We start from the raw sequence: 22984 nt of genomic DNA, 5'->3' as shown, positions 1-22984 counted from the left end.
GGGACCAGCTCCGCTTTCGACAGTGTTAACCACCAATCTGCCACATTGCCCGACTATGTTGTCAAATGGTAATTTTCTTTTGTGGCCTTTTTAGGGCAAGCAAACTTTTAGTTGACTTCCTACATCGTACACAGAAATACAAAAGAAGGTAGGCAGAACTAAGAAAGAGACACAAACTGATTTTCCGGTTCACTTTACTCCTTCATTGAATGCATCAAGTCAAACTTCTTAAGAAAGTAACATCAGGTTGTTTGTGAAAAGAATAAAACATATTTTCAATTTTGAATGCACAATGGGGTAAACTTCCACACTAGCAACTTGAGAAAACAAAAAGCAAGCCATTATATACAGGGAAATGTTTAACTGAAAATGTACATACAGTACATAGTCATAGAAAATGCCAATAGATTAAAATGACCAGTTTCTTACCAGTAATCTTACATATTAACAACATTAAATGCTGTTCCAAATTACAGTATTTATCCAAGACTTTCCATAAACATCCCATCATGTACCGGCTGTATTCATTACACAAGTTTAATTTGAACAGCTTTACACCATTTCTTTTTTTTGAGATTTACAAAAAAAACTGTCAAGAAAGTAACTGGCTCAATTACGGTATACAAATCCCGTATTCAAACAAAAAATACAAATATACACTGTACATAGAAACGGGAGAAGAGGGTCTGTCACGAGCCAAATTCTTGGTTAGTTAAAAATACAAATTGGAGTCAAGTTATGATAACAAGTGGAGGTACATGAAAGGAAGTATAGGATGGATTTACAGAGAGGACCCAGCATGAGTCTGTTGATGTTCATCAAGTAGGTGGGGAAAAGCGAAGGCTTTGTCACATTCTGTGCATTCATATACAACTTGGCCGACGTGACTTTCTTGGTGCCGCTTCAAATCAGACCACTCGCTGAATGACTTGTAGCACATATCGCAGCGGAACTTTCCGACTTCCTTTTCAGCGTGCAATCGCATATGCAATGACAGCTCTTTCGCTGTATTGAATGTGGAGTGGCACTGCGTGCACTTAAACTTCAACGGTTGAAGATGTCTTTGCTCGTGCAATACGAGGTACCGCCTCCTGGCAAAACTCTTTCCACAAAGCTTACATTTAAATGGCTTTTCATTTGGGTGCAGTTTATTTTGATGCTCCAAAAGACCACTCTTTGAGGAAAACTGTATTGAACAAACAGGGCATTTGAAAAAGTCCTCTCCAGTAACATCAATCTCTTCCTCCTCTCCTGCCGTTTGATAATGAGGGGGTGCGGATGCCTTGGCTGATGGATGGGAGTGTCCGGTCTCTTTTGATGTGCCCTTTTGGTGGTAACAGTGGTGCTGCTTGAAAGCATCTTTTTCCCCAAACTTCTGGTCACACTCTTTGCATTCAAATTCCTCAGCTGATGTTACATGACGGGACTCATGCTCTTCAAGTTTACGCTCAGAGGGAAATGTCATTTTACAAATTTGGCACTCAAAAGTACCATCGGAATGCATAGGGAAATGACTGATCAACTCTGCAGCACTGGCAAAACACAGATGGCAAACTGGACATATGAAACCGTTTGATTGAGTCACATCTGTAACTTCAGTGCGCTGTTTGGGCTCTTCTGCGTTTACACCATGGCTCTTCAGATGGCAGAGGAAGTGCTCAGAGGTGGAAAAGCTATTGTTGCATTGATTGCACCGATATTCACTGTTAGACGATGATATATGATGGGTGGTCCGGTGCTTTTCCAGGTGAGATGCATGCAGAAAATGTTTATCGCAGTCTGAGCACGAGTGTGGCCGCTCTTTGGCTTCCATGCAACCGTGCTCAGAGAGCTCCTCAGGGTCTTTGAAACGCTCACTACAAACACCGCAGCGATATTTGAGTTCTTTAGGGGACACCCATGAGCCTTCGGAGAGGGAGGCAGACATCTCGTGTTCTTCCCTTAAAACTAGAGGAAGGGGACGGTCACTTGACTTTGAGTGGCTTTTCCGATGCTCAACTCTACTGCTCTTGGAAGGAAACACGCGATTGCATATATCACATGGGAAGTTCTCTTCACGGTGGGTGGACATGTGTTCTGCCAACTTCAACGGCCCTGTGAAACTGAAGTCACACTTGGAACAACGGTAGGGACGGCTCTTTCCGTGAGAATGCTTGTGTTTACGTAGCGCAAAGAGCGTGACGAAACCCCTACCGCATGCCTGACACTGATATTCTGACTTGTGCATGCGTTCATGCTGCTGCAACTGAGAAGCCTGGAAAAAGCATTTACCACATTCTGCACATTCGTGTGGTTTTTCTCCCAGGTGACACCGCTGATGGTCCTCAAGACCTTCTGATGTTGGGAATGTCTTTCCACACACGTGGCATGGAAAGTAGGGCGCAGAGTCTGAGTCGCTACCCTCACTGCTGGTATTTTTATCTTCATCGCTGTCTCCAGTTGTGCTGACTTGACTGCTGGATTGTTGCTCAGCGGGGCTCTTTTCCTGAGCAGTTCTCCCAAGATTCCTCTGCTCTTCTCGATGCCATCTTCTATAATGTCTCGCCAGAGATTTTTTGACTGAATAGACCTTGCTACAGAAACGACAAGTAAACATATCGTCTGGGTGGTCTTCTTTGTAATGATCACACAAAGATTGTCTTTTCTGAAATCCTTGATTACACAATCTGCAAGTAAAAGACCTATTGGGGTCATGAGTATATTGGTGGATGTCAACTTCCGATTGGCTCTTAAAAGACTTGTAGCATTCAGGGCAAGAGAATTTCCCATCATCGTCATGTGTCTTCATGTGTCTTGCAAGATTTCCTCGATTAGCGAACACCTGCCCACACTCTATACATGCGTTGCGCTTTTTCGCTTGATCTTGTCTTCCATGGTCTTCAAGGTGACTTATGAGCATTAAGCCATCAGTGAAGCTCTTATCACATTCTGAACATTGGTACTGAACAGCTTTCTTCTCATTGCTTGAGCTCCTCTGTACCGGTTCTCCTTCAGAATTGTCTGCGGATTTGTCAGTTACTTCATCTTTGCAGGAGAAGTTGGTCTGCAAAACACCAGTCCCACTCGATTCAGAGGCCTCTTTGAACACTAGAACAGAGTCATTCAGCACAAAGTCAATCTCCGCTTTCAAAGGGACATGCAACGGTTGGGTTGTTCTTCTCTTTGAAATGTGGCCAAATCTACATTTCCTTTTGTGATTATGCAGAAGCCATTTATTCCAGAAGCCCCTCTTGCATGTTTTACAATTATAAGGATGCCCTATTGAGTGTACACGGAGATGACTAGTTAGTCCAGCTTTATTTGCAAACGACACATTGCAGTCTTGGCAGGACAATGAATTGGGGACCTTACTCTCAGGAGCTGTATCTATCAGATCATCCCCATCACTGAACGGTTTGTCACAACTCTCATCCAAAGGCTCTTTTTTGATGTTTGACAAATGGTGTTGTAATGGAGCAGAGGACATTGGTGCAACCTTTGTTTCTGGCTTGTGCGCACTTAAAAAATGCTCTTGAAGCTGTGAAAACAGCAAGAAACGGCAACTGCAGTAGGCACAAGAAAAGCCTTCTGTTGTGCTTGTAGTGGGCAACTGTTGGCTTTGGCAAACCGTGGACCTGGATGGCGGCGTTACAATGCATCTTTCTTTGCTGCACTTTACGGAATGACGCTTCACGTAATCCTTCCTTATAAATCGCTCACCACAATCATCACAGGCATACGGCCTTTCTCCTGTGTGCAGACGGGTGTGCACGACCAATTGCCAGGCATTTTGAAAAGCACGGGGGCAATAACTACATGCGTATTTGTACTTTTTGCTCAAATAAGGTTGAATACGCTGTATTAATCGATTTCTCACCCCTTTAAGTGGCGTTGTCACATTCTCTGTCTCCAGTGGAGGAAATGCATTTGATTCATTGGAGGGAGTCCTGCACCTCTTCCTCTTCCTGTGCTTTTTCAGAGATGTTTCATGTGCAAATGACGAGCCACATGGTGTGCACTTGAATCGTTTCGTCATATGGAACATGGTGACATGTCGGGAAAGTTTTGACTGTGCGGAAAAGCTCCTTGTACAGATTTTGCACTCAAATGCCTCATGCTTTTCAGCAGCTGCCAGCATACCAGACTTATTTTGCCAACCTTTGCCAATGTCATCTAAACTGATTTTGGGAATACAGACTTCCAATCGGGTTTTTTTCCCTTTACAGCGAGTCTGATGTACTTTCAGGTGATCATACCTTGAATAGCAGCAGTCACAGGCCCTGCAGCGATATGGTTTCACCTCATTGTGTGTCAAAATGTGACGTCTTAAGCTTCGTGATTTCACAAAGGTCTTGGTGCAGAATTTGCACTTTAACACGGCTTCCCCTTCTGCCTTGGGCTTGGGCATAGCCTCACTGAGACGAGGCGTCTTTAACAATTGAGTTTCAGCAGTACCTTTGACTTTCGACGGTCTCTCTTTGTGGACACCATCACAGAAAGCTTCATGCTGCAAACACGTCGACTGGTTTCTATATCCCTGTCCACAGTGCATACATGCATATGGTTGAATACCAGTGTGTGACACAAGATGTCTCAAAAGTAACGATTTGTACCTGAACCTCTTTGTACAGTGTGGACATCTCAATGGAAGCATGTTAGTTGCATTGGACTTTTGAGGCATTCTGGGGACATTTTGCCCCGCCTGTGAATTGCTTTCACAGACATCACCATTGACAGGTGACAACCCATTGTTGAGCTCTGAAGTTTCTGTGCAGTTCCTCTGATGATGATTTAATTTTGTATATCCAAAGCACTGCCCACATCTTGAGCACGGAAGCAAAGTGTTTGCTTTATGGGCATTGTGATGGTTTTTTAGGCGATTTCTCCTTGAAAATCTCCGTGGACAGTAGAAGCACACGAGTGGCCCTTTATTAGTGTCAGAGTATATGGTCGTCACATGTCTGGTTTGAGCAGGCAAACACTTCTCTGCATGAAGCTTCAGATACAAGTAACGGTAAAACTGTCTTCCACAGTTGGCGCAGGAAAAGGGCGCGTCTCCAGTATGTTTGATCATGTGGCGCAGCAGGTAGCGGCGATTACTGAAATCCGCTTTGCAAAATGGACACTGGTTCAACGAGGATCCAGATATATGTGCAAGACAATGTTTTCTTAGTAGTTGGGCATCATCAAATACTTCGTTGCATAAAGAACACTCCAGCTGCTTTGGCCCAGTCTGTTCTTTTACAGATTCCAAGGACTCCTGTGGTTTTAATGGAAGTCTCTCTCTGAGCTGAATTGTCCTGTTTTCTCTTCTTTTGTGGGACTCTACGTGTCGAAGGAGATGTGCAGGATACTGGAACTGCAGGGGACAGTCTGGGCATTGAAGCATTCCCCTTTTAAGATGAGTGCTTCTGTGCTGGATCAGATCACCAAGAGTTGGAAGAACCTTTTGGCAGACAGTGCACTGTATCCTCCTGCGGTGAACAATTTTATGACCAATCAGATTGGCACGTTTTTTGAACACTTTGCCACATTCCAGGCAGCGGTATGGTTTTTCACCTCTATGACTGCAAAGATGTTTCTTTAGTGACTCTGGGGTGTCAAAACATTTACCACAAAACCTACAGCTCAGAACAAGACCGCTAGTTGCCGCAGTTGATTTTTCATAACCATCATTCTCTTCTACAATTGTGCTACTTAAAGTCGCTGGTGTAACAATGGTGGAAGAAACTGAATTCCTGTACCTGACCATTTTGCCAGTGAGTTTAAACAGCTCATGTTTCTTCATATGTCTGTACTTTCCGGAAGCATGGCAAAAAACAGCTGGACAAAGATTGCATTTGTAACGTGGTACAGTTTGAAGGGGTGTAAAAGCTGGGGCTGATTCCCTAGGGTGTTTTTTCCATTCACTTTTCCTAGACTGTGTCTTCTGCTCAATCTCCTTAGTTGTTTTCTGTTGCAGCTGTTCCTTTGACGTTGGCCTCGATTTTGAAAGTCGAATTATACATTCTCTGAGGCAAATTGATTTGACATGTCTGTATCGGTTGCTTGACAAAGTGAATGTAACGTGGCACAAGGGACACGGATATTTACCAGCGATTTTGCCCTTCCCCTCACACATGGAGTTTCTTACACAGTCACGCAAATGACGAGCTCTGTTGAAGGAGTACTTGAAAAGCCGTGGACAGATGGGGCATTTATATTTTCCACTTATGTGACCCTCCACTTTTGGAGTCGTTTCCTCTCCACTGTGTTTAGTGGTATTCAGACTTGATGAAGCGGCTGGATCTTTCCCTTTGTTGAGGAAGTGGTCTTTAAACTTCTCTGCAGTTGAAGACGGATGCGTTTTCGAGATGTCGACCAGCTTTACATAACATTCAGGTAGATTTGGACATGGTTTGTTCAATGGATGTTCGTCTTGTGGTGGTCTTTTAGTTTCCTTGATATCCGAATCAGCCTTTGAATTTGTAACTTTTGACCCCCTGCATCTGCCAGGTATTTTCTTATGCCTTTGCATGCTACCAGACTGTGTAAAGTATAATCCACATGCATTGCACCTGTAGGGAGTTTTTCCAGTGTGAGATCGCATATGCCTGATATATTCAGTGAGCTTGGAAAATACGAGTCTGCATTTAATGCAGCTGTGGCCGCCACGGCGTTTTCTTTGCTTCGGTAACCTGGAGTCAGAAGAGAGCAGAGGGCCATCTTCAGTCACACAACACACATGTTTTTCTGATTGTTCATTCCTGACCGTCAGGTAGACCTTACAAGTCATGCAAAACTGGAAGTTTTGCAATGAATGGGAACAGTGGTGGTGTTCAATTAAATGATTTACATTGTAAGTTGTGTGTTGGCAATCCGCGCAATGATAAGAGTTACCGGACTCTGATGTTCTTAGTACTACGACAGGTTGCAGGCTTTTTCTCAACTGTGTAGAAGATATGAGTTGCGGTGCTTGCCCTTCTGAACAGTTCATACTGTCACGGTCAGGTCCGGCCAAAGAAGTGTCTGGGTAGGGACTTATGTCAAGTTTGGATTCATCCGCATCACAGGAAGAATCTTCCCTTGACAGTGGTTCACCAAAGAGGATGCCAGACAAGGACACCTCCTCTGCAGATGTGTTCAACTTTTTAAACGACTCATTTTCAACAACATCTCCATTGAGACTTCCTTGTTCTACAGCCTGTGGACTGCGCTGCTGTGACTGATGCGGATCTGGAGAAGAGGTTGCATTTGTGTTCACTACTGGACTTGTTAATTCCTTTTCTACAGAGGTAGTTGAGCCTATGCTTAAGGGGTTTGATTGTGAGCCAGGTTGTATATCATTAAAACAACTTTCCTCTTTCGTGTCACCAGTCAAAGCGCTGTCACTACAAGCTGGTACTGAGGAAGGTGGGGATTCCATTTCTACACCAGGATTTATGTCTCCGTTTGAGCTGGTTGGCTTTAAACAGGATTCAACATTAGCAACTTGGTCGTTCTTGTTACCATCAATAAGAAGACTGGGGGCACTGCAAACAGGATCCAGAGAATTTGTATTTTCTGCTGCACTGGTCCATTCCTTTTCTAGACAGGGATTTGAATCTGCGGTAGAGTTGGTTGGCTGTATGGAGGGATCTGAATTACTTGCAATACATTGCTCAGTGTGGTCACATGCTTTGCTGAAATGACCACTCGTCACAGCTGGATCTGAAGAAACCTGACGGTCAGAATCGTTGAGTGCATTTGTATCGGACAGAATTTCTTTCTCCTGAAAGTCAATCCTTTCATCTTGACCATCAGTGGAGTTGGGATTTAGTGTTGTCTTCTCATCAAAAGTCTCTTTTTCTACTTTACTTTTAGCCTTGTCCTCTTGCATATTTCTATCTTGATTATTTGTGAAGCTGGGATTACCATTTTCTTGATTCAATGATTCCTCAATTTCCTTTCTTAGGACCTTTTCCCCTAAATGCTCTTGCACATTGTTCAATGTAGTCAAGATATTTGGTTCAGAGAGAGATACAGGTTCAGCAGTTTGCGCTTTGTCATTGCCATCTGGGTACCGTAGTTCATCGTCTGCAAACTTTTCATCACTACTTGTGGAGATGTTTGAACTTTTCCCTTGAATCAAATCTTTGTCTACGTTCTCTTTTTGTTCCTGTTCTGGACCACCTCCATTTTCCTCCTCAACAGTCTTGCTCACTGTAGTTGTCACCATGTTAGAAGTAATGGAGGACTGATTGTTTTCTGTGTAAGAATTGACAGTTTTATCTCGACATTCCATCTTGTCCTTGACTATGGTTTCTCCCACCGTTACATTTGAACTACTTGCCAAGGCTACATTTGTGTCTGACTTATTAGGGCACAGACTCTCAGTTGGAACCATCATGTTTCCAGCATCAGTAAAAAGCCATTCTGATGAGCTGGGATTTGTAGTAATATGAGTTTTAAGTTTTGAAACCGAATTGCCTGCCATGAATTTACAAGAGGGCCTTTTTTCACCCAAATCGGCATCCGAGCAGCTACTGACATCTGAGTAATCCTCAAGAAGTGATTGAGCTAGCATTCCACAGTCTTGTAAGTCTGTCGCAAAAGATCCCGATGTCGACAATCCATCGTTTGGCAGGTAATCTTTTACCATTTGTTCTCCATCCGCTTGCCATGGGGTTTCGTTGCCGTATCGTTGATAAAGGCAATCTGAACTTGGATTTTCTAAAGAGGGATTTGAGTAATAGTTTGTGTTGAAGTTTGAGTTTGTAGCAGAGGATCCATGTGAAATCTCTGAGCCGGGAAAGTCATGATGTCCAATGAAGTTCTCTATATGGTGGGTAAGAGTTCCTTCCGACTGTGAAGTTCTTGACAAAGGGCTTGTTTCTGATGAAGTTGGAAGGGTATGGAAGTATGAATCCCAACCATGAGCCATCCTTTGCAAGGATCGGAAGCCCTAGCTTATTTTGTCCAATCCTGAAAACATAATGCATATAATTATAAAACATACAATCATTATCACCTCAAAGAAATGTGCATAATACTTGACAAGAAACTTCTAACCTTTTCTTGGACTCCCGATGAGTGGGACTATCCAGGGCGATGTGTTACATCTACATGATACATGGAAATACATTGGTCATTATTATTGTGAAGGTTGAGTAATTCTAAACCACATTGGTTGGCCATGTAGAAAGCCTACAAAAAGACATCAGTTCCTGGGCATCTGTCATAAGAACCATTTGGTGGTCATCAGCAGTGAAGGAAGCCACTAAGCTGAATGAGAATGCCTTTTAGGCAAGCATAAACTGTGGATCTGCCAAATCTGCAAAAAGGAAGGACTGCAGCTTCTGTCTGCTTGAATCGACATTCTGTGTGGTAAATAGAGATGGCAGGTTTCATCAGAATTACTTTACACAGGTGTCCCTGTAGAGAACTCCTGGAAAAATAGACTTATCTACCATTGTTTCTACCTGGCTCATGGTTTGCTGTACATTTATTGTCACTTTAGATAAAGGCGTCAGCTAAATGGAACATAATGTTGGATGTAATGCAAGGTAATTGGGGAAGGCGCAGCCTTTGCAATTCATACACGTCGCAACCAACACAACCCCCAGCAAAATGCCCGCTGCAAATAGGAAATTTCCTACAAAAACATATTCCTGGGACCACTTGGGTTGAAAACATCTGAGCTTTTTTTCTTGAATGTAGAAAGAAATTTCAATCAATTAAACCATCCTGTAATTAAGAGGTCTATTCAATGGAAAGATATTTTACAATACTACTATAACGTCCTTTAAACATGATGTTCTCAGAGACAAAAATCAGCACACACAGACACAATCTTAACCAATGTAAAAACGTTTGTACCTGATGTTTAACATCTGCCGTCGTAAGACGTCAATCTTGGCGGTCTGTAAAAGGCAAAGAAATTTAATTATTAGTAGTTCCATGACCAGCTGTTTTACAAGATAAAATGGCAATGAAGGCCGTTGTTTGAGAAAAGGATTAAAAGGGTAAGGCTCTTGCAGAGATGTTCTGATACGGGCTGCAATTCAACAGCATCAAATACCAGCCGAGGTTGGTGCAAATTGATTACCAACACACACACACACACACACACACACACACTGCGGTGAAACAATATAAAATGTAATTATAAACAAAACAAAATTGCAAATAAAAGCAGCAAGCATTATGAACAAGCCCAGGCAACCATGGCATGTTGGGGGTGTACAACCAAATGCCTATGACAAGGAGTCGCAGAGTTAAAAAGGTACTCTGTGTGACTGCATGACGCTCTAAATGTTGTTCCGTAAAAGGTTGCTATAGTTTTTCCGGCGACTGCGAAGTGCTATATAACACATACACATCAATTATGTCGCTCGATACACCATGTGAAAACACTCCAAAGCTGCAATTAATTTTTTGGCCACTGGTAACTTGAATTGCTTATTATTGCAATTATTTAGGTACCACATGCAAGCTTTTTAAAAAGTTTACTTTAAAAAAAAGAAAATGATGTAGGTCAATTGTAGAGCTGGTGCTGCTCTTCTTAAGTAGGTGGCGCAATTCAATCAATTAACAAAGACCCATATGAAATATCTACTTAAATTCTCCAGGACACGTGTGTAAAGGTCCAAGAGTTTGAGAGCATGGCAGGCGACTGAACAAGCTTAATTTTCCATGGCAAAGGAGAGGTTGTGTTAGAAATTAAAGCACAAAAGCATGCCGAGCAGTAGAATTTATAATATGCATGATCATGACTAGTGGTGGAATTGAAGTTTGTGTGTTATTAGATAGTAGATCATTATAGTATAAATATGCCTGTAATATGAAATACACATTGTATATCTTGTCATTCAATACTATAAATAAGACATTGATTTTACTTCGTGGACCCTGGAATGAGGGTCTCTGCTTTGACGTCCTTCCTTTTTTGTCTGTGCCTAGTGTGATTTTTTTTTGCATGCGTGCAGATTGATGGGCTTTGTCTATGGCGTTATATTTGTGCCACAATCCTGAGCGCGTAATTTTAAGTTTTGAGCACAGAGAACTATATTTTAGCAAAGAAAAACATATTCCGTGCGCGCAGTTTACTCCGGTTCCCCTCGCCACAAACTGGTTTTCTGCGCGCAGGCAGCCGTTGCTGCGCTCGCTCCACCTCTTCACTCTGCGCTCGCTCGACGGTTCACTCTGCGCTCGCTTGACTTGCAGCAGCGTTACATTTGTGCCACAAAACCAACCAATCAGAGAATTAAAGAAGGTCCATTGCGATTGGCTGTTGGTCTCCAATCACAACGCTTCCTAAAGAAGACGAAAACGAGTGATATTAGAAGTCCGACTAGCCACCATCAGACATGACCGAAGCAAATGATGAGAACAGCAAGTGTTTTAATCCAGGCCATTAGCATTTAGCACAAATGCTGCAAACTTCAACAACTCGCTGAGCTTCCGCGATGCTGTAGGTAGTTCTACTAGCGTTGTGATTGGAGACCAACAGCCAATCACAATGGACCTTCTTTAATTCTCTGATTGGTTAGTTTTGTGGCACAAATGTAACGCTGCTGCAAGTCGAGCGAGCGCTTGAGTGAAACGTCGAGCGAGCGCAGAGTGAAGAGGCGGAGAGAGCGCAGCAACGGCTGCCTGCGCGCAGAAAACCAGTTTGTGGCGAGGGCACCTCAGTAAACTGCGCGCACGGAATGTTTTTCTTTGCTAAAATATAGTTCTCTGTGCTCAAAACTTAAAATTACGCGCTCAGGATTGTGGCACAAATATAACGCCATATTTGTCTAAACTTTTATTTTGGACCACTAATGGTTAAGATGTGTTATGATTGAGTGTATTCCATATTTAAGCAATATGGTACGAGAGGCTGTGCGTCGGGCCTAACAACACCCCCGAACTGTTACATTATTGGACAATAAAGTACTGCCTCAAGTTAGGGCTGCACGGTATACCGGTTCAAACGGTATAAGATTTCCGTACGGTATGAATTTCTCACATAACGACCATACCGGTGTTACGTCACAACTGACGTTGCTCTTCGGCGGGCGGCAGAATTTATTTTTACACGTCATCGAGGAGCGCCCAGCGGTCGGAGCTACTTGTCTTTCGTGTGTTGAGATTGAGTCATGGTTCTGACTTCATAACAACCAGGAATAACACACAACAAACTCTTGACATGGTAAAACACCACGACACAACCGCTTGTGACAGACAAACAATTTGTTACACATAATTGTACATTTATAAAAATTAATTATTATTAAAAGTGAAGTTTACTCTGTTGCTACATGAAAACACGGAAAAGCGCGATACAGGAGGAACAACGAGAGACCAGAGATGCACCAACACAACTTGTGCCCAAGAGAGGAGCTATGTCTGTTAGGGTTTTTGGTTTTGGAAAATCCTATGTAAGTTACATTAGGCTAGAAAACGATTTATTGTAAAGTCTGTCGAGCCTCTGGTGGCAACACTTGCAGCCACAACAAGCTAACACGCTAACTCGCCGCAAGCGTCGAACAGCTGTTCGGGTAACCACGGCCCTTTCAGGGTCAATGAATGAATGTGTTTACTTGAAAAATCAATACCATGATACGGTCAGAATCTTTCTTAATACCATGATATGGATTTTTGGCCATACCGTGCCGCCATACCTCAAGTACCGTATTCCTTTTATAATACGGTTACCAGCGAAATTATAAGTAAGTAAATAGCTGACTTTCAGCACGTAATAGGTGTACCCACCAAACGAAAAAAAATAGTCCTAGTACGTGCATTTAAACAGCATTGGGTCTAGTGTTGCATGGTGCACCGGTACTAGAAAGGTACCCATACGATGAAAACAATACAGTTTTGAACATTTTTTGTACCACCACTTTAAAAAAAAATCCGAGCGCACTCACTGTTCCGCTCCCTGTCAGGCTGCCTGCACGCATTGACTGCGCAGCTCTCACACGTGCAACAGGCAGCCGTCACTCACAGCGAGTTATCAGGGGAGACGTGCCCTCACGTAGCAGATTGCTCACCCACATACAGCCTAACGCGAGTAGCCTTAGCCTAGCTTAGCCCAGGTGACCAGACGTCCTCTTTTAAAAGAGGACGTCTGCTTGGTCTTGTGATGCACTTGCTTGATGTTTGACTGTTTGTTTATGACAAACTAGGAAGTCAATAATTTTCCAAAATAAGTCTAGCCGCTAGCAAGACATCTCGTTAGCAATGTTAGCAAGCTTGTTATAACACGCTCAGACATTGACGCTAGTATTAAGTGCTCTCGCGTCGGCTTCTTTGTAATGTTATTGTCAGCTACAAACTGAGATGTTGTCAGGTGACTCTACGGCCCACGGGGGGGGGGGGGGGGGTGTAAGTTACGCTACGTGCAGCGAATCGGGATACAGATGCGCCGTTTACTACTACTACTACTAATATTGATAATACACACTTGATGCAAGAGGCTACATGCTGGTGGAGGGTGGATCTTCACCTTGTAATATTTTAATTTTAGTTAAGGAAATATGAACGTGAGAATATCAAACTCTATATGCAAGCAAATGAAGCATTGTTTATCCCAGACAGTCAAACAGATGCCAGGTCAAAAAGGGAAGATGTTTTATTTATTTACTTATTATCATAGATAAATATATTCCAGTTCATGGTATCCTATATGTGGTATCGTAAGTATCGGGTACCGTAATATTTTGGCAGGTATAGTATCACGGTCATAATTTGGGTATTCCGACAACCCTAGTCCCGCACCATCTCATTCATTCACATCGGCCATGACATCCACCATAATTGTCCGGTTTCGACAGTTCGCATTGCCCAAAACCGATCATTTGTGGGATTTCCAGGGTTTTCCCACCCATCGGCACCGAACTACAAGCTAAAATGTCAATTAACGGTCGCGCAAATGGTAACTGTCTAACCTAACTTTGAATGCGTAGTGATATGGAACGCTCAGGTCCATGTGAACAGCAACTGTGAAAACTGGGAAACGCAGCAGACTTATCAAGCACATCCCTCCCAAAGCACAGTGGACACACTTGCCGTCGCCTCCTCCTCCTCCTTCACAGAGGGGCCTGGCCTCTCAAGAGCTACGTCCCGTTCTCAATTCAGTGTTGGATGTCATCACAAAGACTAGACCCCTCAAATTCAGGATATTATCATCAATATGTGGAGAAATGTGATCGGAGCACACAGCTGTTGTGGCAGTTAGTCCAGATGGCTTTCACGATGGATGGTAGTGTCCAGGGTTTTTGATCAGAGTGCACTTGACAGAAGAAGGAAATTACCTTGCCCATAAGTTTCATGAAACTTCTTACAAAGGTCTGCCCATCTATTTCTATTTTAGAAGGTCAATGGACAGAATTTACTGTTGCAAGGCGCAAAACACTTTTCACAGCTAAAAGATTACACAACAAAACTGTCTGAGAGAAAGCTTGCAAGGGGGAATGTGGTCTCCTTTGAAAACATGAAGGCATTCCCTGACCTCAATGAGTGCTAACCAGGCAGACACAGGTCTGATGAGGAGAGTTAGACACACACCAAGCACCATACAACACTCACGCTTTGTTCGTTATGTTTACATTAATGTTAAGAGGCCGCACATTGTATGTGATTTGATCTTGTATTGCGGCGGGAGGACCTGCTCCTCCTCGGCGCCAGTTTAGGGCCAATAGAAATCTTTTTTTATATCTATGTGGTGGCGGCCGTGGTTTGGCTCGGCTGCAGAGTGGAGAGACAGGGGGAGTGGCTCTGGGAACGGTGCCAGGTGGAGGCGTAATTGGCCTTAGCTGCAATCAATATAATGTATAATGAATTATTTGTTACCCTGTACAAAAGCAGTAGTGGCAAGCTGGAGGGGGTTGTAGACGGAGGCAGTCGAGAAGAGGCATCTGGACGCCAGAGCAAAACACGTCTGTAACTGTGCCTAAAACTGCAACAACCCTGTGTGAGCCGTGAGCAATAAAACTATAAACAAAAGCCAACTCTCAAGGTATACTTCTTCTACCTGGGACCCCAGAGAACCAACCACATTACAATCGAACAAGTACAAAACCTTATGTTCTTCCTGATGTTAAGCCTAGTTTATGCTTCTGCGATTCAGAGAGACGCAAGGACACAGACGCAATACCCCCTTGCGTGTCCCATGCGTACCTTTTCACCCCTCCATGCCTGCTTATGTGCGTTGACCCATTTTTCGAGACTAGCGTCAAAAGCTACGCAAGCCTCTTGCAGCCCGCAAGGCTGTGATTGGTCTGCTAACTACATTCTTTACGGAGTCTCACATTTCCGTTTTCATAGCACAATACCGCCATTATTAAAACAATGATTTTTTGCGAGAGAATGAATCAGATTGAAGAGCTTTTGTCGAAAGAAATATATACGTAAATATGACCACTTCTACAAGCAGTCATTGGCGGACTATAAGGACGTGCAGATGGCCTCCGATTCATGAAAGGAGATCTCCGCAAACGTCGGTTTGCCGGTCAAGAGGAACAAAGTTGTGGAGGAAAATGGGACAAATGTCTCCGCGTTGAAAAGCAGCTGTGGCGATGCACGGAGCAATAAAGTCTGTGATAAATAAATAAACAAACCAACTTTCACACACAAAGACGTGACTCTCTAGGTCGTATTCAACCAAAAATGTTACTCCACCTATCTCTCCACTCTGGCGGTGAGTTGGTTTGCAACACGCGCAAGCCTTTTAGAACCATGAATTGAAACTAGTGTGTCGGCACGACTGTGCGTAAAGACGCAGAAGCATGCACCAGCCTTTAGTCAGTTGTTCTTCCGGCCTGCGGGGCAACAGACCTGCTCCTGCCTTTGCAAAGGCAGGGCGTTGACATATGATTTGACAAATAAATCTACCAGAACGAGAGACGTTGTTTGGCTGAATTCATCCAGATATCCCCAACCAGGCTTCCAATTTTGATCACGTTCGTTCTTTCAATAACTCAACCCTGTAAAAACATTTTCAGAAGTACTGCCAACCGCAGAGCTCAATACCACAGAGGAAGAGCAGTACATTCACATCTGATTCAACAAGGGGACTACAGTTCAGTCTGGGACTGGAGAAAGAATACCCACCACCTGGCCTTTCGCCACATCCCATTTATGTGAAAGCGTTGTCTGCAGTTGCTGCAATTAAGAGTAAATTAAAAGACTGAATAATAAGTGAGAGGGTACTTCAATGTTTCCGTATCATCAAAGGAGTGCTCAACAGAATAGGTTTGGGAGAGACTGCACTACGGCAAAGAGAAATTCATTTGTGCCTGATAAACCAACCAGCCAGACGGTTAACTAACTGGTTAATTACATATTTGGGTTGGGGGTAGGGCTGCAACAACGAATCGATAAAATCGATTATTAAAAGCGTTGGCAACGAATTTCATTATCAATTCGTTGTGTCGCGTGATTATTACGTCACTCAATGAGTTGCAGAGATGCGCGCGGAGCTAAAATAAAAATAAAGGCGCCGAGCCAACGTAGAGGAAAGAGCAGCGGGCAGTTGTTGTGAGTCACATGACGCAGGGAGAGACGTCTGTTCGAATAGTCGTCTAAGGCAGTGTTTTTCAACCTTTTTTGCGTCAAGGCACACTTGAGACACAGAAAATCTCACGGCACACCAACAACCAGAAATTATATGAAAATCAATCCCAAACATAGTTTCAGCAGGAGCATAATACACTCCAAGAAATCAGGGAAACGCGTTTTCTATTTGTTGTGTTCTATTAAACTTAACATCATCCTAATGCCAAGATGGCACAGGCTTTATGCCCAGGAATCTCTTAAGCCTGATTTATGCTTCTGCGTTTTCAGAGCGACGCAGACGCAAGACCCCCTTGCGTGTCCCTTGCTTCGCTTTTCACACCTCCTTGCGTCCTTGCATGTGTCGAGACATTTTTCTAGGTTTGCGTCAGCAACGCCTGCCTCCCGCAGCGCACCAGGCTGCGATTGGTCCGCTAACTACATCCTTTACGGAGTCTCACATTTCCGCTTTCAAAGCCCGATACCGCCATTATTAAAACAAAGAATGTTTACGAGAGAACGGATCAGATTGAAGAACTTTTGTCGGAGGAAATGCGCAAATATGACCGCTTATACAAGCAGTTATTGGCGGGTTGTATAAGCGGGTTGGATTCATAGAGGGAGATCTCCACAAACGCCGGTTTGCCGGTCGAGAGGTGCACAAAGTTGTGGAGGAAAATACGGGACAAATGTGTCCGCGATGAAAAGCAGCAGTGGCGATGCACGGGGCAATAAAGTCTGAGAAATAAATAAACAAATAGACGTGACTCGTCGTCTTCAACAGAAACACGTCACTCCGCCTGTTGTTCTGGAGGTGAATTGCTCTGCAACACACGCAAGACTTTTAGAAGCATGAATTGAAATGAGTGCGTCGATGCAGAAGCATTTTTTAAATTGTCACCTCAGCAAATCTGCCTATTAATTACGCTGCGTACCGCCACCCACAGGCAGAGGGGAGTATTGAGCCTTCATACCACCAACAGCGCGACGACACACACACAAATTGGCTCTTTTTTTTTTCATCAATGAAGTGACAGTATGTAAAAAAAGATTTTTTTTCACGGCACACCTGACAGCCTCTCGCGGAACACCAGTGTGCCGCAGCACACTGGTTGAAAAAGGCTGGTCTATGGTGTGCGAGCGTGGGGGGGGTGGGGCGTCCACGTTGTCCCGTTTTGACGTGAGGGACGTAACAAGCCTCCTGTGTTCTCGTCATCCAGCTGTTCAAGCTAGCGTTAGCTCGCTAATAACAGCAGTAAAGCAGTTAGCAAGAAAAAGACACGTTTTTATTTACTCGCCTCTTTTGGTCCATTCATTTTTCAATGTGGTGTCTGATATTTTGTGCTTTGTCCCATATCAGTTATTGTTGACAAATATACTTGTGTGTGTTGTACTTTTTAATGCTGTCATATATGGTAGTCCAGTGCGCTTGCGCATATACTGTGGGTTATACGGTAGTTGATGTTATGCCTGTAAAGGGAGACACATGGTGATCCATTAAATCAACTAAGAAGTCTAATGCATTTATTGCATCTAATGCATCTAATGCCATTTTAAATTCATCTCATAGCACTTGGTTGTTTTTTAGCTGTATGCATTTACTTAACTTGCACTACAATGATGGTAATAATTTAATGAATATGCTTCAAGTGAACATGAGGGTGTGTTTGTGAGTGTAGTATAGAGAACTAGTTCTGACGAATTTGAGGTTCTGTTTTAGAATAAAGGGTTGGAAATTAAAGCTTTTTAATGCCGTTTTTTTAAAATCTGATTCATCGATTAATCGAAGAAATAATCAACCGATTAATCGATTATTAAAATAATCGTTAGTTGCAGCCCTATTTGGGGAACAAATCTGCGATCCCCCAGTGATTCCTCCCACTCTCGTCGCTTCAGAGCTGGAAGCGAGAGTATCTAGAGCTGCGTCCGCCATTCTTTCTCTCTCCTCTGACTGGTTTGTTTCAGGTTCACGGACAATCAAACCAACGATGGCAGCGAGTATTACCCAATCAGGGGCAGAATAGGACCAGTCTAGGACGAGATGAGGACAGAATTTGGGTGGGATTATTTGCACGAGATGCTGTATTGATGACTTGGAAAATACGGGACAAACGCACCATCTTATTCTAAAATATGGGACGATTCCGTATTTTAAGGGACAGGTGGAAACCCTAGTTTGTGCCCATCGGGGTGGAACTTCCCCGTGCAAAAACATCCATGGATAATTAGATGGTAGGGAACACTGGTATTACATAGTTGTGGTACAATCAACGGACGCTGCTTGACTGACAACAGAGAGATAACGGCAAACGTAGCGGGGGAGATAGGACACAGTCCCAGCCAGATTGGAACCGGGGACGTTCCAATTAATGGTCAGTCATGACTGCACATTATTAGTTTGTTTCAGTACGGCGTTTCCTACAGTACAATATTGGTAACATAAAAACAGGGACAACTAGCGATCTTCATAAGATAGCCAAGTGCACAAATCCATTCAAGTAGCATACTGTTCAACAAATGGCAATCCAACCGTAAATTTAATTTGACCGCTACAAAAGCTTTTCCAATCTGATCCATAACAAGATGTTCTTATTTGTTGCTACTAACCTAGTATGGATGGAATATCATTGTTGTATGGCATAGCTCAAGTTAAACCCTTTGTAAATTATGATGAATCAACTGGTAACAACCATCTTACAGTCTTGTCACAGTTGAGTAGCATATTTATATTTTGTGGCCTTTGGAAGCTCACAATTATTGGGGGTTGACTCCTCACCATGAGTTCAGATGGAACAGATATCTAAGGCATTCCCCTGTTAGTCCAGACCTTTTCATAACGCTGCATATAAACTTCTTTGTTCAAGGTCTTGGCTAACCTTTTTCCTTCATAAACCAAAGAATCACCAAAATGGCAAGTTATCATTATTCACCAGCTCTCTGTCTTTGACTGAGGGCACTGTAGATAAACTGCTCCTGTGCTCCTTACATGCCAGAGCGCACGTAGGTTATCCGCGAGCAGCAAAAGTCCAATGAATCTCCCTGCATCCCACAGCACACAGAGCTTTCTGTGCTCATCTGTCCAGAACACACTGACTCCATTAAAAAGGATTCATATTTTTAACAGAAACGTGCAGCAACGCATCTGGCAGGATATATAGGGAAGTCACGGTCAGCTTGTTACAAGACATGTGTGAGTCTGTTGTCCTAAATTGCAACGCTTTCAAGACGTTCACACCTTACTTAAAATCAAAGCAACCACAGATTGAGTACCAAAAGACACTGGTGTCTAAAAACTGTATAGACGGGATAGAGGAGAAAAGCAAAGATGGTCCATCAAAGCCACTGTGGCCGACGGCCATACAATTCTCAGATGGGCACCAAGGTCAAAAGGAGGGGTCACAATGGTCAGGGCCACCATAAATTGTTGGGGGAACCTAAAGTATGAACTTGTTAATCTAAATCAAACAGTGTAATCAATAGTAACACTTTCAAATACTATAAATTTACACTAGTATAGAGATTCCGTGGGATTGATGTGGAATACATGACATGGAAAAACAACTGATGATGCAGCCCACACAGCGATCGGACCAGTGAGAACTATTCTAGGATAAAAAAACAGCACAATCCAACAAATCAAACCATACCCTCTAAACTAAAAAAATATCATACTAGTATCTTACAAGACATCCATGCAGAACACCATAAAGAGCTATTTGTATGGACGAGTCGCCATTTTAAGTTGTCTTGGCCGTGTGGTGAAGATGGAGGTACAGATGATAACAGCGGACTCAATTGGGCTCAAGCACATGAGAACAGCCAGCTGGACAAGGTGAGTACTGGTTGTCATGGTTGCAGAGTGTCCTGCTTCCAGTTAAAAGTGGCACAAGCAATTTACGGGTGTTCCTACCCCTTAACGAGTGCTATCAGCACCACAATCGGACTGCTCGGACTTGAAAGCAGCAGCTACTAAAAGCAGTGCCTTGACTTAGTATGCAAAATAATCAACAGCAAACCACAGAAAAATCATGGGTAGACACGGACGATTACAGTGTCCCTCAGCATGTTGCAGTGGAATTGTGACCTGCTATTTGGAAGCACTGGTCAAGGCTCCATTTGGAAGCACTCCATGTCAAGGCTTTATTATTTTAAATATCAATTGCTAACCAACTCCAGCTGCATTGTAACAAAGCTAGTAAGTACACAAATCCGGCTTAGAATGAGGTAGTCATGTTCAAAAGGGGATGTCTAAATCATACTGCTGTACACTAATGAATATGGGATGTGAAAAACAAACCATATATTTTAGTTTAACACAACTGTCTAAAAGAATGGACTCTTTCCTCTTAACTATCGTAATCTAAAAAAATAAATTTAAAAAAAACATTGCAAACTGAGGACAAATGTCACATTGACGGAGGACTTCCTGATGTGGGGGGGGGGGGCTACACAGAAGTAGGATTTAATAGGTGTGTGTAGATAAAATTATAAACATTTAAATTTCTCAATATCACGGTGAAATTATTGTAGATATCAAAATTTGAATGTGCCGTGTCACTCACTACTTTTTATTGTTGAATATATTTGGCAGGCACGATTTTTTAAATATATAAATATCCGAGTAATTATTGTCAGTCTGTTAAGGGAAATATAGTGAGAGAGAGGACTTGAGAAAGTATTAAATGGGTTTAAATACTACCCCAAACTATTTCATACGTCTTTTTCTTGGTGATATTCCTAAAAGGAGACGAGCATTCGAATTACCCCATCCTGCCGTTAACTGGGAAAGGACGGTGTGTGTGTAAAAACCTAGAAGTTGTGTGCTGCAGCTCTTATTGTGACATTGTAGGCTATTGTACCTTTAGCCAGCCTGGATGTCATCACACAAAAAGGAAACCAAAAAACACAAACAACCTCAGCAGCGGTTAGGTTTGCGTCTCTAGACACGTGTTGCAATGATTTACATTGACGCCGGCTGAGGTTCTGGGTGACGCTAACTAGCTAGCGTGCCTCGCACGGTATAACGTTAGCCCCATGCTAGCTAGCACGGACAACCGTTAGCTAGGTAAGCTAACGTTAACGACTCCCCTGCAGCTGGTCCTTAGTAGGACTTCTTACCAGATCAGTGCTCCGTGTTGCTCCGGAGTGCTTCGCCGCCACGTCCTTTGTGGGTCTTCTCGGCTACACGGTCCGTGTTTAAGTAATCACTTCCAAGGAGAGGACATGTCGGCTTTCTTTGTCGGTCTACGAAGACTACCCCCCTTGCCGATGGCGTCCGCCAAAATATCGTGAGGAGATCCTTTTTTCTTCTCCTTCTTACTGGATCTTGACACGAGGCGGGATCAGCGCATTCATAAGCTAGTTCTTATCCCCGGACGACGCGGGCTACACGGCTCCTTGTGCCCCGCGTATCTTCGTTGGACCCAAATCCGCATCCATTATCGGTGTTTGCGCAATCTCAGACAATGTATCCGAAATTGTGCGTACCTTATACAACCGCCTGGATAGAACCAATAACAAGGTGCGGGTGTCCCGATAGAGCCCGCCCTTGCATGTTCTTTGGTTGACACAGCCAGCAACGGTCGGGGCAGCAGCGCAACTCCTTCCGGGGGAGCAGCACCACGGTTCACGTCTGGCTGCTGCAGCTGCTCCTGCACCCACTGCGTAGGTAGGACTGCTTTGCCCTCGCAGGGAACTGTGCCGATCAAAGCGGTGCTAAAAGGGGCTTTGGACCTCCCCTGTGCAGCACCACTCAGTTCATGCTATACGAGTATGGTCGGAGTCACTGGGAAATCCGTCATTCGGACATGCCTACCTGTCTGCTGGACTGGATGCAGTCCGTCTCTAACGGGTTAAATTGCACACCACCATTTTGTGTTCAAGGCATGCAGTAAAATGGCGCCACTTGTGCTTCTTCTTCTGGTCAACAGCAAAACCCCTTTGGGTGGTTGCACATAAGAACCACTTATCATGTAGGAAAAAAACACATTGTAGGTGTTTTTCTTTTTCCAAAACCAAACTATTTTTATGAAACGGGGTGAACAGCACCCTCTGAATATGAATTCTGTGACAAGATGGTGTATTTTGCTCCATTTGTGAACCCATCATGTTTACTTCTTTTTACCTTAGACTGTGCATATCACAGAGACATTGTCTCTGTCACCGAATTTATTTAAGTGCATAAAACAACATTATCATAATGAATATGGAACAGCTTTCTGTCCAAGTCAGACAGTATTACCCCTCAACCGGCCACCCAACGATACAGAACCAAGAGGATAGCCTTCTCTAAAGTGCTAGTCAGTTACAGACTGCAGTAAACACAGGTCTCAATGGGTCTGCTCCCTATATGTGGCGCATGGAGTAGAGAGGTTGGCGGTTCGAACCCTGGCTGCTCCATGTCCCATGTCGAAGTGTCCCTGAGCAAGACACCCAACCCTTAATTGCTCCCCGGGCAAAATGTAAAACCATGGGTTATAAATGCAATGTAAGTCGCTCTGGATAA

General features: G+C 43.5%; 1 protein-coding gene across 1 annotated transcript; it reads right to left on the bottom strand.

The window, feature by feature from the left end:
- Positions 1-177: 177 nt before the first annotated feature.
- On the bottom strand, positions 178-22360 carry znf1035 (zinc finger protein 1035). Its single transcript, XM_040166277.2, has 4 exons — positions 21598-22360; positions 9817-9860; positions 9010-9059; positions 178-8922 (listed from the first exon to the last, which is right to left on the bottom strand). The coding sequence occupies exon 4, from the start codon at positions 8879-8881 to the stop codon at positions 782-784; it is 8100 nt and encodes a 2699-aa protein (XP_040022211.2). The 5' UTR covers positions 8882-8922; positions 9010-9059; positions 9817-9860; positions 21598-22360; the 3' UTR covers positions 178-781.
- Between the last annotated feature and the right edge of the window lie 624 nt (positions 22361-22984).

The sequence above is a fragment of the Gasterosteus aculeatus genome, chromosome 20, assembly GCF_964276395.1.
Source record: "Gasterosteus aculeatus chromosome 20, fGasAcu3.hap1.1, whole genome shotgun sequence".
Lineage (NCBI taxonomy): Eukaryota > Metazoa > Chordata > Actinopteri > Perciformes > Gasterosteidae > Gasterosteus > Gasterosteus aculeatus.
This window is presented reverse-complemented; position numbering and strand designations above follow the sequence as displayed.